At 44.9% G+C, this 15,805-nt stretch overlaps 2 protein-coding genes across 2 annotated transcripts; one reads left to right on the top strand and one right to left on the bottom strand.

The window, feature by feature from the left end:
• Window positions 1-5,906: 5,906 nt before the first annotated feature.
• On the bottom strand, window positions 5,907-7,859 carry GLAREA_09694 (RING/U-box; the record flags this gene model as incomplete). The annotated part of the gene is made up of 3 exons (XM_008086290.1): window positions 5,907-7,299; window positions 7,349-7,637; window positions 7,688-7,859. 3 exons carry the CDS (start codon window positions 7,857-7,859, stop codon window positions 5,907-5,909), a joined length of 1,854 nt encoding a protein of 617 aa, XP_008084481.1.
• A 2,464-nt stretch (window positions 7,860-10,323) lies between these two features.
• On the top strand, window positions 10,324-15,693 carry GLAREA_09693 (alpha/beta-Hydrolase; the record flags this gene model as incomplete). Its single annotated transcript, XM_008086289.1, has 12 exons — window positions 10,324-10,461; window positions 10,516-10,598; window positions 10,690-10,789; window positions 10,842-10,952; window positions 11,687-11,754; window positions 11,806-12,147; window positions 12,220-12,388; window positions 12,474-12,530; window positions 12,591-12,771; window positions 13,136-13,156; window positions 13,203-15,179; window positions 15,239-15,693. The coding sequence occupies 12 exons, from the start codon at window positions 10,324-10,326 to the stop codon at window positions 15,691-15,693; spliced, it is 3,702 nt and encodes a 1,233-aa protein (XP_008084480.1).
• Between the last annotated feature and the right edge of the window lie 112 nt (window positions 15,694-15,805).

Here is a 15,805-nt window from a genome sequence, read left to right as displayed (position 1 = left end):
TAGGAAAGCAGGAGATTTTTTTTCCATAGGGGGCGAGCACCATGAATTTATGTTTTCTCGCAATCGTCTCATCTTTTGAAGACCCCCATGCCGAACTCAGTCCCAAAAGCGGGTGAGACAACTCATCCCTCCGGACGCTTCGACCTTGCCAGGTTCAATAATGGATGTTTGACCTAAAAAGGCAGCTTTTTGACGGAATTAGTTCTTTTCAGGCCTTAAAGGATCCTTGAGGGCCATGCATTTTCGCAATTTGCTTGGACACCCGTCTCCCCCGGAATCCCGAAAAATTAACCAGCCCGGCCCAACGATTGAGCGACGCTGCTTTGGGACAAGCCCGGAAGGGGACAGCTGGCAAGGTCGATACGTTGGATTGGCACAACGTTCGATAATAGTGATAGTCTTGGTTGATTCTTTGTTATTGTCAATTATTGCTGCGTAAGGAGCTATTATTGCTCTCAGTCACTAGTCTTTTACAGACCCAAAGCAAGTGCTTCATGCAATGCGGTGCCATTAGGAACTGCTCTTTCAACATTGCTTCTGCTCCTGCATGGAAGCATGGAAGTGATCCACTCCTTGTTCCCTTCCAAATCTCGTAAGTCGCTGCTCTGTCAACTGTCTTTCGTGGGGTATGCTGCCCTAGTTTTCTGGGGGGCTACCGGCATTTCTCCGACCCATGAGACCAACATCGTAGCCTCATATCATAGGATTAAGTCCATGACATTACGAAGTATCATATGTTCGAGCGCAGCGCTCCGTGAGCAAGCCTGTCTGATACCGTCCACACCGGCAACGAGATGTCGCGATCCGGCTCCAGTGTGAGAACTTTAACCAAGCGGTGAGAGCGTACTACTACTCGCTAGTAGCCAATGTGTAGAGGTTGCAAGTTATGTGCTTCGTAATGAATAACTCAAATGTCAGGCAGACGGGACTTTCGTTGCTTCATTGGACAAGATGAACCATAAGACGGAGTATATCGATGACAGTCGGGTGTTGTGTTGCTTCTGGAAAAGGAATCGCAGGGTGGATGATAAGACGCGGACGCTTCCAGGCGCGTTCCACCAAGTCAAGGTCTAGTCTGGAGACTGGGGAATGAGGCTTGCCGCGTGGGGTAAAATTGTGGAGGTTGTTGGTTGCTGGAGAATCCGTGGGGGTGTCTGACCACCATGTTCGACTGCTCTTCCCTCGCTTCAGGTCGGTATCATATCACTTCCATCTCGGGAATAGAGAGGTTTTGCAGCTTTTGGGATTATAATTGCATGATTACGAGTCATGAAGTAGTCGTTATTATTGAAATAAGAGGTTTTGCAGCTTTTGGGATTCGGTTAGTATTATAGTGTGTAAGAGAGTGTTTCGACCCGAAAAACTTAATAATTAGGACGATTAGATTTAATCCCAAATGAATCCCATGGGACTATATAGTCCCAAACGCGATTTTGGGATTATAAAGTTCTATCGGAGCCCCGAAAGAGAGAAAGCATAAATTACATGAAACTATAGCGCTAAACCATAATAGGAAGTTAAACGGTAATCCCAAAATCTGCAAAACCTCTCTAATAGGGGCTGCTTGCGTATCAGCGCTGTGCAAGTCTTGCTGCCTTGCTCACAATCTTTGAATCTATCCAGTTTCTGCCAAAAGGGAAGGTCACTCATATCCGGAATTTCGGAAATCAGCGACGGTTTCAGGCCTCGGTTCGGGGGAACTCTGTTTGCATTTATGGAGCCATGTTTCTCAAAATTTCAGCACGGTACAGTAAGAGCTCAGGGAGTATTGCAGTCTAACAAGCCTACGAATCAAACAGCATGCGGTGTTTCGCAAGCGCTACAGCGCCTACAGCCTTCAGATTCAGAGCGGCCTCTTCCTTCCGCTGCTCCCTACGAAGCGAGACGAAAACGTCGTAATCTTCTACCGCAACACGAACAACTACCTGTTGTGGACTCCTAGGTTCAAACACACATGGATTTGGATGACGATATGTTTCCGAGGCTGCGCTTATAATTCATGTTGTGCCTACAAATTCATGCTCCTATTATGGCAAAGTGTAGGCGAGAAAGAGGCGAGGTCGCAAAGTGCCCAAAGAAGGTATCATCGTAACAGAACACATAGCATAAAAGGTCTAACGGAGCAAGCAAACCCTCCACAGACGAGACAAGAACATGCAATACCCCGTTTGCCCTCTTTAACCACAATGCCTGATCATAAATTCGGCGAACGTGTGACAAGAAAACACTTTCCGCATTATGTTGGAGCCTCATTTGATCTGGGACATCCGTTTGCAAAAGCCTACATTCCTGTCACCATACGAACTCAGCCAAGTGCCAACACTGCTACCGTCACGCCCAATCAGGCTCATTCTTTTAGCAAGTTAGGCTCGTGAGAAGGAATTCCAACCACAATGTGGTAGCATTACAACCCAAGGATCGGTCTCACGACAAACCGGCAGCCTCAAATATTCCGTTTCTGGATCGGATCCAGAGATCCTGCACGGCGTATGTATTATTGTAGAAGTTGCATTCAACCGGAATGCATCTGGCGAGATCACTCCTGCACCCCGGACTTTCTGAAAGTATTTTTATCTCCACACTTTTGTTCCTCCGGGACGGGGCGATGTGCCCCTGAAAATCATTGTGGAGAATGCCACGCGAGCAGCACATCCTCTGCTCCTCTTCCCACAACCAGCCTCAAGCCAGCGCTACATCATACGTATGGCTTCCGTTGGAGTAGTATCCAACATACTTGATATGTACACCACAGCGCTAAACGTTTGGTCTTCCAGTACTGACTACTCGGTGTGCTGATCGTGTCCTCTACTTTTCAACTATGTCGCGTCCAAGTATTGATTGCAATTTCATCTGATCGCTAAGAACCATCCACGTCACAACTTACCCATGCAGCAGTACACGAGAAGCTATGCTGTTTCATTTCCTCTCTGTTAGTATATCAAGAACCTGATTCCCGAAAGTAGATATGTCTAGGAAACAGGAAAGCTGTACAAGTCGTGGTAAAACTCTCACGGTGTGATGACGAAAACGTTTGTACAACACACCTCCTCTCATTTGATTGAGCGATTCGCGAGGTTCTGGCAGGAGGCCAAATTCTAGTGGCCGTCGCCTAAGTATCGAAAAGCGTCTGAGACTTCCAGCCCAATTAACAGCCTGTTATTCGGAAGGCTTTCCAGGTGCAGCATACGAGGAAGTGTTATTTCAGTTCTCCTGTCTCACTCACTAGCAACGAAATGGAACTGTGTTCCATTCAACAATCGGTAAGTTATCTTCCAAAGACTTTCTTTTCGATATAACACCTGTAATTCGAGCGGATGTCCATTCCCCGACTTTTGTTGGGAATCGCATGCGGAAACAACAGCTTTCAATATGGCTCAATCTCCCACACCATCTACAAAATCAGTAATCGAACCCCCACTCACGCAAGTTTATCTCGAACAAGTTACACTTGGGTATTTTCAGGTTCCTTATATCCTATCTCTCACCCTCCTTCACTGCGCCCTGTTTTATATCCCATTCATCCTGCCATGCGCAGCATAACTTTGTCTTCAACCTGAGCAGCTAATAAAAGCATGTTCGCAGCTCAAACTCATGTACAGAGCCGATATCCCACAGCATGGACTCCATCTACCGGGACTCGCGATATTCAATCTGACGCCGTGGAACCCTGTTCCTGGCGATTCTGGGGAAACACTGCAGATCTGACAGTTGACAATTCATCCATTTCCTCGTCGGACATTTTCTCAGCGCCTACATTTACCCACTCCACGAATCGCAGCAAGATTGTAATCAGCGAAACTGAACTCAGTCATTCCAATCAACCTTCACGATCTTGTGGACGATGAGAATGATGAGTTGTCGCGTAACTCAAGGCAGCCTCGCATCTTCCATAAGGTGCTGTGTCGCTATTCACACAGCTTGAACTATGCAGCGCACTTTGATGGTTTGCGAATACATACTCCGCCTTGTCGGGCAATGTGATGGATGACTCGTTCCTACAGTAAGGCAGCCTCGCCTTTTGGCCCATGATGAGCTAGGAGAATTATATTCTTTGCATTTACTGTCGTATCTCTCAGCTCCGGACTTCTATGTATGGTAGTGCATTATCGCTGTCGCGACTCGCTTGGCTATTCGGTGAGCGATAGACTGCTTCCAACTCTATCCTCTTCGATATGTGAACGTTGAACGAATGGTGATATCTCAAATGCCGCTACATTTGTTTGTGGCTTCACAGCGCAAAATCTCAACTTTCCGAGCGCTTGTGTTTCCACACTTTCAATAAAATATCCCGAAAATACCATTTTCGCTATGACTACTTGCCGTTGAATCTCACGGCCATTTGAGAGAATCAAGCTTTGATGACTTGTCCTCGCATTCCAACCCCCCTTTTCCATATATCAGAACATGTTAACCCCTTCTTCCACGCTCTTGCTCATACGGCCATACCATGCACATCTTTCCCAAACCCCCCAAAATCCCCGGAATCCAGCTTATCTCGTATGTTTCGCGATGGCGGGCATCTGAGCTTATGCTTACATTCTGTGTCAGAGAATCAGACTGCAACGTCACATCATCCTTCCATCTCTCTACTATTTTTCACGAAAACATGTAGGTGTTTAGTAGCACAATTCAATTCCGTTCAAGGCTGCAGTTGATGAATTAGCTTCTAGTGTAGGTCATCAAATGTACGTTCCATCACTCGTTCAGGAAATTCCAGTTCCCTAGTCATCGAACATTGAAGTGCTTTGCGAGAGTAATAGCTCTGTTCGGATCTAGCTTCGGATATGCGATTCCTCGGAATGCAGTCCCTAAGTTGAATTTTCCTTACGCTTGGGAGCTGACGTAGCGTTGTGCCACAACATGATATGGCCATACGTCAGCTAATCCATCCCAGGTAGAATAGTCGAACGATGTGCGAAATGCTACCGACAATAGGTGCCTTCTCGCTTATGTACCTTTAAGGGGGAATGTCGAGGTCGCTGAGCTCAGTTTCTCATATCTTGTTACCTGAAGTGATGCGAATAACCAGATTGCAATGTCATTACAGAAGCATCTCTCGTCTACCATAATGGTAACGAGGATTGCACGTTTGTAACGGGTTGTGATTCAGTGAGACTCATATAATCAGGTTGACCCAGCCGTATTGTTTCAGAGGTCAATATAATTCAAAGGTGAATGTGATATACTTTGAAAGCATATCATACAGCATGGAAGCATGGAAAAAATGAAGAGAACAGACTATGATTACTAGATTGTGCAAAGATGGTTTAACAGTCTATCATAAACTTGTTTCGTTACATTATATGTGCATCACCAATATTGAGATACCAAAAGTCACCTTTACACTAATCACATTATACGAAACAAAATTTACTTTCAAATAATCTGTCATTCCTAGCTAGCATATCTACTTAGAAACAATCCACGCTAGTCCAAGAAAGCCCACCTGCTCCTTCGACCGATAAGGGTACCGCCCTTAACCAGCGCAAACCAAAATGCGTCCCCCAAAAAAACTCCGCTTGTAAGTCGAAGATGACCTACAGGACCACGCCATGCCAGGCCAGGTCGAAATACCATGTCCAGTAAACGCCATCGCAATGCCGAGTTGTGTTTATGTGTTTTATATCGATTAAAAGACCTCCATGGGTGAACCCGAAAGAATGAGAAATGTAACGCCTGATAATGCCCCCATGTATGGTTATTTACCGTGGAATTGTAAGGCCGTGTTTGTTCAGATGCCTTGCTGAGTACGCCGTATGCGCCGAAGAGTGTAGATGTGAGGTGTAGAGAGTATATGTCGCGTATTTGTACAGTGTATGTCGTATCCGGCTCGTCATTGAATTTGAGAGCCATAAGGGGAGAATAAAATCCCTGAGCTTTGAACAGAATAAAGAGGAGATCATTCCTCACAACTCCCTGTAGTCGCTAGGACGGTTACGTCTCTGTTTGCCTTGATGTCGGTGTGGATTTACCGGTTTGCGGAAATACGCATTATCCTCCTCATTTGGGAGTGGCTCAGCGAAAATAGTTTTTTGCTGATTTGGGAACCCATTTGTTACAGCCATTCCATTGTTCATTCCTCCTCCATTGTTCATTCCTCCTCCATTGTTCATTCCTCCTCCATTGTTCATGCCCATTCCACCTCCGTTCATGTTCCCATACATGTTGGGAAACCCCCCAAAGTTCATCATAGGGTTCATGCCATTCATGCCCATCATAGGCATCCCGTTCATACCTGGCATCATCATATTTGGCATACCATTCCATCCGGCATTGCCCATTGCCGGGGGGAAACCGTTCATGTTATAACCATTCATCATGGCTTGCTGTTGCTGAAGAAGTAAATTCTTCTGTTGGGTAGCTTGCTGCTGCTGCATAGCCTTTGGACCTTTGGGAATCCTAGGGTTTTCAAGAAGCTCATCTGCTGGGCGTTTTTTGTTGTTGGGCCCAGATGGAGCGGTTGGTGGGGCAAGGGTAGATTTGCCGTTATTTGGGGACAAAGTCTTGACTGGCGGCGACTTTGCCTTCGCAGGTTTAGTAGCAACTTGACCCATTTTGTAGCCAGGTTTAGGCGATGGTGATTTAGTGCGAGACTTGACATCAGCAGCAGCTGGAGTAAGTTCTCGTTTTACAGGCGGAGACTTGGATTTCTCTTTGGCTTCAGTATCTTTCTTTGCGGCCGTCTTGTCTTCAAGATACTTCTTTATTTTTGTCGTTATCTCAACATCAGGTTTAAGATCATCGATGAGGACCCCATCAGTTTGGCATCCAGGGCAGGTGAAATCGGACTCGATAAGCGCGTTAGTAATGCATTCATTGCAATACGTCTTCTCACAACACGGCGTCTTCATTGGATCTATGAATATTCTCTTGTCGATCGAACACTCTAATCCCAAGTCTTGCAATTCCTTGTCACCAGCAGCTGCTGCCTTTTGTGCCGCCGCCGAAGAGTTCGTCTTGGCTTGGAACTTTTCCCATGAAGCCTTATCAGGCTCCGCAATCACAAAATCTCCCTCAGCATTTACCATAACTCCTGATGGCAACTTCGTCTCATCCGTAGTACCATCATTAATGAGTGCCGCTGGTTTCTCGACAGTCTTCAGAAATGAACGTGGTATACCAGTGGTACGCTTTACTCTAGGTTTGTGATCAAAATTTGGATCATCATTTGTAGGGCATGCCTGAATCCAATGTCCTTTCTCTTGACATCTATAGCAAATATAGCCTAATGGAGGATCACGGTCCGGAACTGCTGCTTGAGGACCCTTCTTTGCACCAGGTCGGAAGACAGGTGTTTGACTAAATGTTGTTAGTATTGAATATCAACAAGCGATACCATACGACTTACTTGGCCATCTCATCTTGCGTTGCGTTCCATTGAGCATTTTGTGCTTCGAACAAAGCAGCCATCTGTTCCTCCTCCGTCATGCCAGCGTGTATAGCTGTAGGCGCTGTTGTTGACTTTGTCGTAGATGATTTGTTCGCCACCTGTTCTTTTCGGGATGAGTTCTTCATATTGATTGGCATTTTGCCAGACATGTATCTTGCGGCTCGACCGGCTCCAGGTTTGCTTGGTGGTAATCGTCGGGCGATGACTGATGTCGAACGAGGGATAAGAGTTGTATCGTCGTCATATTCTGTTGATTGTTAGCTAGGAGCTACTTCCTATGATCAGGTTCATGCTTACCATCTTTGCCATTGTCGGCATATATTGCGAGGTCGAAATCTGTTCCATCACCTAATCCACTCTTGATGATAATATCACGTTTGAGCTCGAACACAGAGATACCAGTACCATCAAACTCGACCCTAGATGGCTCCTTCTGAGACTTGAACTTGAAGAAGACAGAAGACGACATGATGCCAACCTGCTAAAAAGTATACCAGGTTGAAACTGGTGAGAATGGTCGGGGTTGTCGATTGATGTCAAAGTCGAAGAACAAAGGAGAGGGCGACCAGAAAAGAGACTGGGATTAGTTGTAGCAAGAAGAGAAGGGGAACAGGGTAATTATTTTCGTGCGATCGGTGCAAGATCAAGATTCTTCTTTTTTTTCCGTTCGAAAACGATGTGTAATCAAATCTGATTGCAATCACAGGAGATAACTCTGGTGACAATGAACAATCTTTGGGAACGAGAAGGAAATGAATGTACAAGATTGCAGATGACTGCGGGTTTGATGACAGTGATTGTCGATTCCTCCTTGACAAACAAAGCGACAAAGCAGCTCCACCGCCAGAAGTGATTGACCCGTCCCAACACCAAGTATGATTCCTCCTGCTTCCAAGTCTAACCCGGATTGAAAACCAATACAAAGGACACGCAGGTGATTCGAGAGGTCGTGATTCGTAAGTTGAGGCTCTCGCGATGCCAATTCTGGCGCTTGATGTGTTGTCGATAAAAGTTGTCGTGAGATCCAGATGAAATCCTCGGGCGGAGGCAAAGAGGAGATGTTTAACCTCCGCGCTAGGCTGAACTGCTGGTCACGTGCAAAATATAGGCTTACGAATCCGGAGCACTGCCATTTTGCGCTAGTACGCATCCGTACGGCTCGCTAAATGCAAGGTTCCTTCACTTTCACGCAACGGAATAACAGCAATATTGCGAGCGATGATCAAGTCATGTTTTCTAGGCTTCTATCTCCTTCTCCTCTACATATTGTGGCATCACTTCGAGGCTTGTTTTGCATCCCAACCTCTTAATGCTGCTCACTTTGCTTTTATTTGCGCCTACTCCAAGCCTCCTGTGCCTGCTTTATGAGGTCATGCCATTTCCTTCAACAATTCTACTACACAGCAACTGAGCTCTGGTAAAAACTTAGCGAAGTCTTGCAGATTTCATTCTCATGGTATCTCACCCCGCAGAATGTATGATGAAAGTTCATTCAAATATGTTGCAAGGGCAGCCGATGTCGCTTGGGCTACATCCATTGTACCGATTTCAAACAGGGAGTTTTACGATTTTTAGCTACATTGGAGACCTTCAATATGGTCTTTTATGAGTAAGGGTTCAAGGGAAGGTCTTGTCAGATTGCTCCCCGAAAATATGGCAACTGAGACTGATAGCTTCAAAACCAACTCGTCGTACTGATATACAATAACCTCAGAAAATTCGATTGATGATCATTACGGGCGTCTTGTACCGAAACCAATGTATTCATATTGTCTAATAGTTTTCGAATTTATACTTTTCCAAGTCTAGAAAAACGTTCAACTCCAGAGAGAAATCTTCTTGGACATGTGAAGTTAATTAGAACGCCGTGCTACCTTATTCCTTTGCCGTGCCAGGAAAAGCCTAGTGTGCTACATGTAGTATGAGAGCTTGTTAGTAGGAGAAATTCGGTTTGCAATTCTTGTCTCTAATTCCTCCTAGGTTCTGGCGACTTGCACGCCTGGGCTGCGCGTATTTTAAGCGACGTTGGAACCGTTGGATTTTAAAAATGCCGACAGCGTACTGAAGTCACCAACCTACCTTTCGACATTTCTCTCGATATCATATAGAGCAGAGGAACTCAGGTAATTGACGTTGGATATCTGTTTGGAACGACGCCATATCTTAGATCACTAGGACTTTGGCACAGACACACAGTTCGAGTCCCTTTCCCTGCCAAGAACGAAGATTTAGCAATACTAAAATGAGCATATCTAGTGCAACAAGGTAACTTGATTATGAAATTTCTATGAAGACAATTTCATTAATTATAAGATCCTTAGAAACTAGGTATTTGTTGGTTGGCTGCCAAAATAACCTTACTCCAAAAACCAACTTGTGTTCACTTCCGAAACAGGGCTATGTTGCTTCCCGGGGGCTTAGTATTCTAAGCGCTCTACCACAACCACGAAGACTCGTAAGGTTGGAAATATTGTAAAGCCGGATAAATGATTTGCATATCGGTTTAGCGCCATCCCGACCCAGCAGTCTGGTGATCTATCTAAGCCGACCCTTTTGAGCGACCGTTGTCGCCTTAACAACTACCATTGTTACTCGACAAGAATGTCATGATCTGAGTCTTAGTTTCACAGAGAATGGCTGTGTGTTAGATGGTCATGACCTTGTTAGTATTATGGGATGTCTGGATGTGAGTATCCGGTAGAGTGTTGCATTACGAGACATTTTTCATAGGCGGCATTGTGAGTTGGAATATGGGCGCTCTTTGTGGCACTAACAATTCTCGTATGTCGAGTATTTAGTTCTTGTAGATTTCTTCTTTCTCCATTTCCTATAACTTATATACTCAAAAAATTCCCTACACATTATTATTACAGTCCCTCTCCAAAGAAACCCGATCAGATACCTACTCCATTTCAACTACAAACACCTCAATCATGTATCTAAGCGCAATCCTCTTCATTACACTTACACAAGTCATCTCCTCGCTCTGCTCTCCCGTTATCACGGTAGAAGCACACGAAAATCAGCCAGAACTTGAACGCAGAGCAGGTTTTTACGGACCTTTTGCAACAGTTAGTTTCTCTTGACTTCGTAGTTGTAACTCCCAACTAACTATCATAACTCAGGCTGGAGTCCACTGCTGCCAAAATGACAGACCAGACTGGTCACCAAGACATTGGTTGGACTATACACATGTAACAGATGAATTGTAAGCTTCCAGGTCCAGAAAAACACCAGCATCAGACAGATTCTTCCTCCCTCATTACCCAACTAAGTATGATGCTAACATTCTAACACAGAGCGCGAGAAAACGGAGATTCACAATTCTCCCAACAAGGATGCAAACGCATTCGCAACACTGAATGTATAAACGGTGCCGAAGTTGTCGTTTGCAACGATGTAAATGTCTTCCAAAAACCACTTGGCATTGTATCTAGCTGACGAACTATAGTACATGCTTGAAAAGTACATTCCCAATATCGAGATTCGAGGAATGATGGATGCTATTTACGATCAATGCAAAATCACGCCTTGCTCGGGGAAGAATGGATATGATTGTTCGGTTTGCGGCCAGGCGTTTGAGGGGACGGGATTCAATCAGTTTAATATCGTTATGAGAGCTTGTTAGCTTGAGTGATGTCTGAGGAAACTGGGGGAATGTAAGAAGGCTGGATGGTCTCTGATGTCGAGATTGTAATTGTCTCCTTTCCGATTCTCGTGAGATGTGCGGGAAGCCTAAGGTGCGGGGTTCGGATACGTGTGGCTACAAGTGTCCTTAGTTTAGCATAAGAATGGTAGAGAGAGAAAGAAAACGCAAGTCACGACGGCTGGATTACAGTATTCACAACCAGTCTGAGCGACAATTCATGCACGCACACGCCTCAGCTGAAAAGCCGCCGCAGTCTAGAAGCTCCCAATTGTACTTAGCGATCAATCGACCAGACCGTTTGTAGGGATACTCGACGCTCGTTTGGGCTAGCGAATGTAAATTTAGCATCGCACTACTCTCGTGGTATTAACAAACACTCCTTATCTATGCAAGCTTGTGGGTGATCGATGGGAATGTGTAGCGAAGGCTAGCTAGTGTGGTCTGGCCAGACGGCGGGCCCGCAACTGTGATATTTATCATGTGGAAAGAACCACCCTTTAAGAAACCAATTTGTATGTTATCATAGCTAGATTGTTTGTAAATCCAGTAGAATTTCAGAGGTTTGGAGAGACGAACGTAGTTTAAAGATGGTATCTCAACTAGCTTCTTCTATGCCAAGCATACGTCCTAACAATTGCTCCGTGTAGGGACTTAAACAAATCTACCCAACGTTTCCACAGACTGATGAGGGCGATGATATTATCACTTATGTCGAGTATGTCCTTCTCTCCAAACCAATTTTCTCGCAAACTAATTCAATACAAAGCATAATCGCCGTTCATGGTCTCAATCCACGCAGCTCAACTAGTCACCACGTTGACACCTGGGAAAAAGAAGGGCATCTATGGCTCAAAGAAGCTCTACCAAAGCAGACCCGAAATGCACGAATTTGGACCTACTCCTATAGTTCGAGCGTCTTCTACGGCAAAGATAGAAGTAGCTTTATACAAAAGGCAGATGAGTTTCTCGAGGCAATTCGAATTAAGAGAGTAACGGATCCGGACAGACCGTTGGTGTTGATTGGACATAGTCTTGGAGGGTTGCTTATTGAGCAGGCGCTTGTGAACGCGCACAACAACCCAAGGTACACGCATATCAAAGATGCAACGTAAGTTTTGCTATTATTTCTACGCTTGCTTTATTTAGAGGGGAGGTGAAAATACTGACATCTTGGATATAGTACAGGACTTGCTTTTTTCGCTACTCCACACAATGGCGGAGACCCCAAGTTGTTGACACTCGGAAACATCACATCAAACATCGCTAGGGGCGTCGGGTTCGAAAAGAATAAAGACATTTTGGAAGCACTCAAGGACGACTCTATCTATTCTGGAATTCTCCGGGAACATGTAAGTTAACTTGAACCGCAGCTACCACTGGATTCCCACCATTCACCGCGAGTTGAATGAGTACTAAATTTGTACGCTTCTCTAGTGGAGACAGCAAATTCTCAAATACCAAATCGTTTCTTTCTGGGGCAGCGAGGACAACGTAAGTTTTCAGCCTGCAGATCCTGCACCTTCCTGTATTTAACTTGTACCCGGCCTCCAGATTGTCTCTGACAAAAGCGCCAAATTTGGAACCCTTCCAGGAAATGTCGAACATGTTGTCAAATTAACGGGCAGCCATAGCGACATCTGCAGATTCGACCCAAACAATGAAAGGGATGCAGAAAATCTCGAAATCGTGGCGTGTAATATACAAGAGCTTTACGAAATCGCGCTTAAAGAAAGTAAGTTGTCAGCATTGTTATAATTTCTACTTCACGAGATGCTGCTCAGGGCTTAGTTGAGACTTCTTTTTAGGAGCGGAAAAGATTCTCAGTAAAAGCATTCCTGCGGCGGTGGACGAGAATAGTCTGGAGAACAGGATGGAGCGTTTAAGACGTTGAGGTCGTTGTTTGTGGGAAGCGGGTTGGACGATGAAATTTTGACTCGAAATTACCTTTCTTCGAGGGTCTCGGGCTCATTATGTCAAACACATTTATTTTCCAATGTATTTTCAAAGTGACCTTCGAAGCGAAAATCGTTTCGGGGCTTTCTATGTGCTTGTAATGACATTTTGATTTTCACACAAATTGCTAATTATTTCAACAGGTGTTGTGGCTTTTAGTACTCGTTTGTAGAAACCCCTCCTTAAAGTTCCAAGGCTAACTTTGAGTAGACGTACTTCAGACTCTTGCATTCGAGAGAATGACGGCAAAATACCAAAGGGTTGTCACCGCTCACGAAGATACTTTCAATTGGATCCTAGAAGAACACCCGAGTTTCAGCTCACCAAATGGGGGTGAAAAGAATGCAAACTTTCAAAAATGGTTCCGAGAGAACAGCATGAATAAGTGGATGCGAAGACAGACCCGAGATGGGGAGAAAAATAACGTGTACTGGATCGTTGGGAAAGCTGGATCTGGAAAATCAACCTTGATGAAGCATATTTTCAAGCACCCAAAGACCGATCGAATTCTGTCTCAATGGACGGGGAGATCTCAACTTCTGAGGGCTGGCTACTTTTTTGAGCGTGGGCACAGTAGCGAGCAGCGGATGTTGCAATCTTTGTTGTATCAACTTCTCAGTCACGATGAATCGATGATTCAGAAGGTTTACAAGAAGCTTTGGGAGCGTTTTGCAAGTTTTAAAGATATTCGCCGGAAGAGACCTGATCAAAAAAGTTCTAGCGACAACGATTCCGAAACACCTCCAGCTTCAGAAGATCCAGATGTTATCCTACCTCCACCTCATAGTGGAGAGTTTAAAAAGTCTGGGGTACTTGAGTCCGACGTTTTGGGAGTTGACCAATTGTTTGAAGCTCTTACGAGGGCCACAGAATTGATTTCCGCCACTACCAAGCTGTTCTTCCTTATTGATGGACTCGACGAGATTGTAGGAGTAGAGGATGGCTTTCACGAAAACCGAATGACGGCTTACAAGGTGTGCCAGTCACTCTCGCAAAAGATCATAAAAATTGCCAAACATACGAATATCAAGCTCTGTGTGTCAAGTCGGCCCCACCTTGGTTTCGAAGAAGAGCTAGGGAAAATGAAGGATTACCCAAGACTTGACCTGGAAAGAGCTACAGGGCCTGATATTGAGCACTACGTTAATACGCAGCTCGGTGGCAATCCAAGGTTCACTCAAATGGTTGGAATGGATCCTCAAACGGCAAAGGAGATATGTCAAGACATCAAGATCAAAGCTTCTGGGATGTTTCTTTGGGTTTCTATCGTCGTCAAGCTACTCATTGATGGTGTGGAGAATCGCAGTCGACTACCCGACCTGAAGCGAAAAATCAGAATGATTCCAAGAGAGCTCAGCGGGGAAAATGGGTTGTATATGCAGATGTTGAAGAGCGTTGGTAGCGGTCAAGTCGCCGAAAGGTCCAGGCTCATTCGGATTTTGTACCACTCCTTTTCAATGGAAATCGCGCTCAGTCCAATTCTACTCGATCTTGCAGAAGAGGAGGGTAAGATCGAAGATTTGATTCATGAAAGTCGACGGGCGAATTTCAACGTTGCTGAGAGCTTACAGCGTGTGAAAGACCGGCTCATAAGTTGCTGTGGCGGCCTTTTCGAGGTAAGAAGCATTGATTCCCCATCCCAGCAAGGGTTGGGACAAGATTTCTATAGCAATTCGATTGTAGATGTTGTGCATGGAACTGTCTGGGAGTTTCTTGTCGAAGAAGCGACAGTAAAGGAAGTAGAGCAGCATAAAACAACGGTACCTAGGTTTGACAAATTTGAGGATCACCCACCTGGTCCCCTTACTTCACTTATCAGAGCCGCCATCTTAAGTCTTCATTTTCTCCCGCCTACTACCAGTAAGGATCGGAGAGAACGAGCCAAAGTTCCCATCGATTTGGTCATATTAGCAACGCAAACGATTGACTACGACCTTTTGATTATGGAGCCAAAAGATATTCACGAAAAGGAAGTGCTTCAGCTGATGAGCAATTTGATCATGGTTTTCGATAAGGTTGGTGACAAGGCGATTCAGAAAACACGACGTATCTTTGAGAATTCATCAAGGCATTGGATCTACATGGTTGACCAGAAGCTGTTTAATTATTTTGATGACTACGAATCTTACATGGTATCATGGCTTCTCCAGTCTGGTATCATACTTATTGTGGAGGTCCTTTTATTTGGTTAGCGATCTCCATGCATTTTTACCGTACGGCTGAGCTAACGGTGTCTTTCTTGCTAGATGAAAAGTACAAGCATATTTACAACAAGGATAAATCGCCAATCTGTCACGCAATACTAAGATTCTTGGATGGCGACGCTTCCAGAAATAAGCTTGAGAATAGCATACTTCTCAGCATCATCGCTCGCCTCTCGCCTCAAAAGATCCACTCCAAACTCATAACTTCCGACTTCAAGGAGCATGACAAGAATTATAGATCATTATGGTCACAAATTTTATACGTCAATCATCCGCGAAAGGAAACAAGCGTGGCACAGAAGCTCCGTTATATTGAGCTCTTGAGGGTTCTAATTAAGAATGTCCCGAACCTTCTGGAGTCACCAGATGGGGAAGCGTCAGACGTTGTATGTTTATTGACGCTTTACTTTGATGATGTTGAGAAAGAGAGGGATGAACTACTGAGGTTGATTGAGCCTACCAGAAAGAACCAGGAATCCAAGTGCGTCTTGATGTAGGAATAGCTCGGGTTGAAAGATAAATCAGTCTGCGTACACAATCGGTTTTCCGCATTGGACCCATATTTCAAGATTTATGAAAGCAATTAACAATCTTCTTAGTCTCTTCATC

This window comes from Glarea lozoyensis, assembly GCF_000409485.1.
Source record: "Glarea lozoyensis ATCC 20868 chromosome Unknown GLAREA4, whole genome shotgun sequence".
NCBI classification, from domain to species: domain Eukaryota; kingdom Fungi; phylum Ascomycota; class Leotiomycetes; order Helotiales; family Helotiaceae; genus Glarea; species Glarea lozoyensis.
The sequence above is the reverse complement of the archived record's forward strand: the minus strand, read 5'-3'. Positions and strand labels throughout refer to the sequence as shown.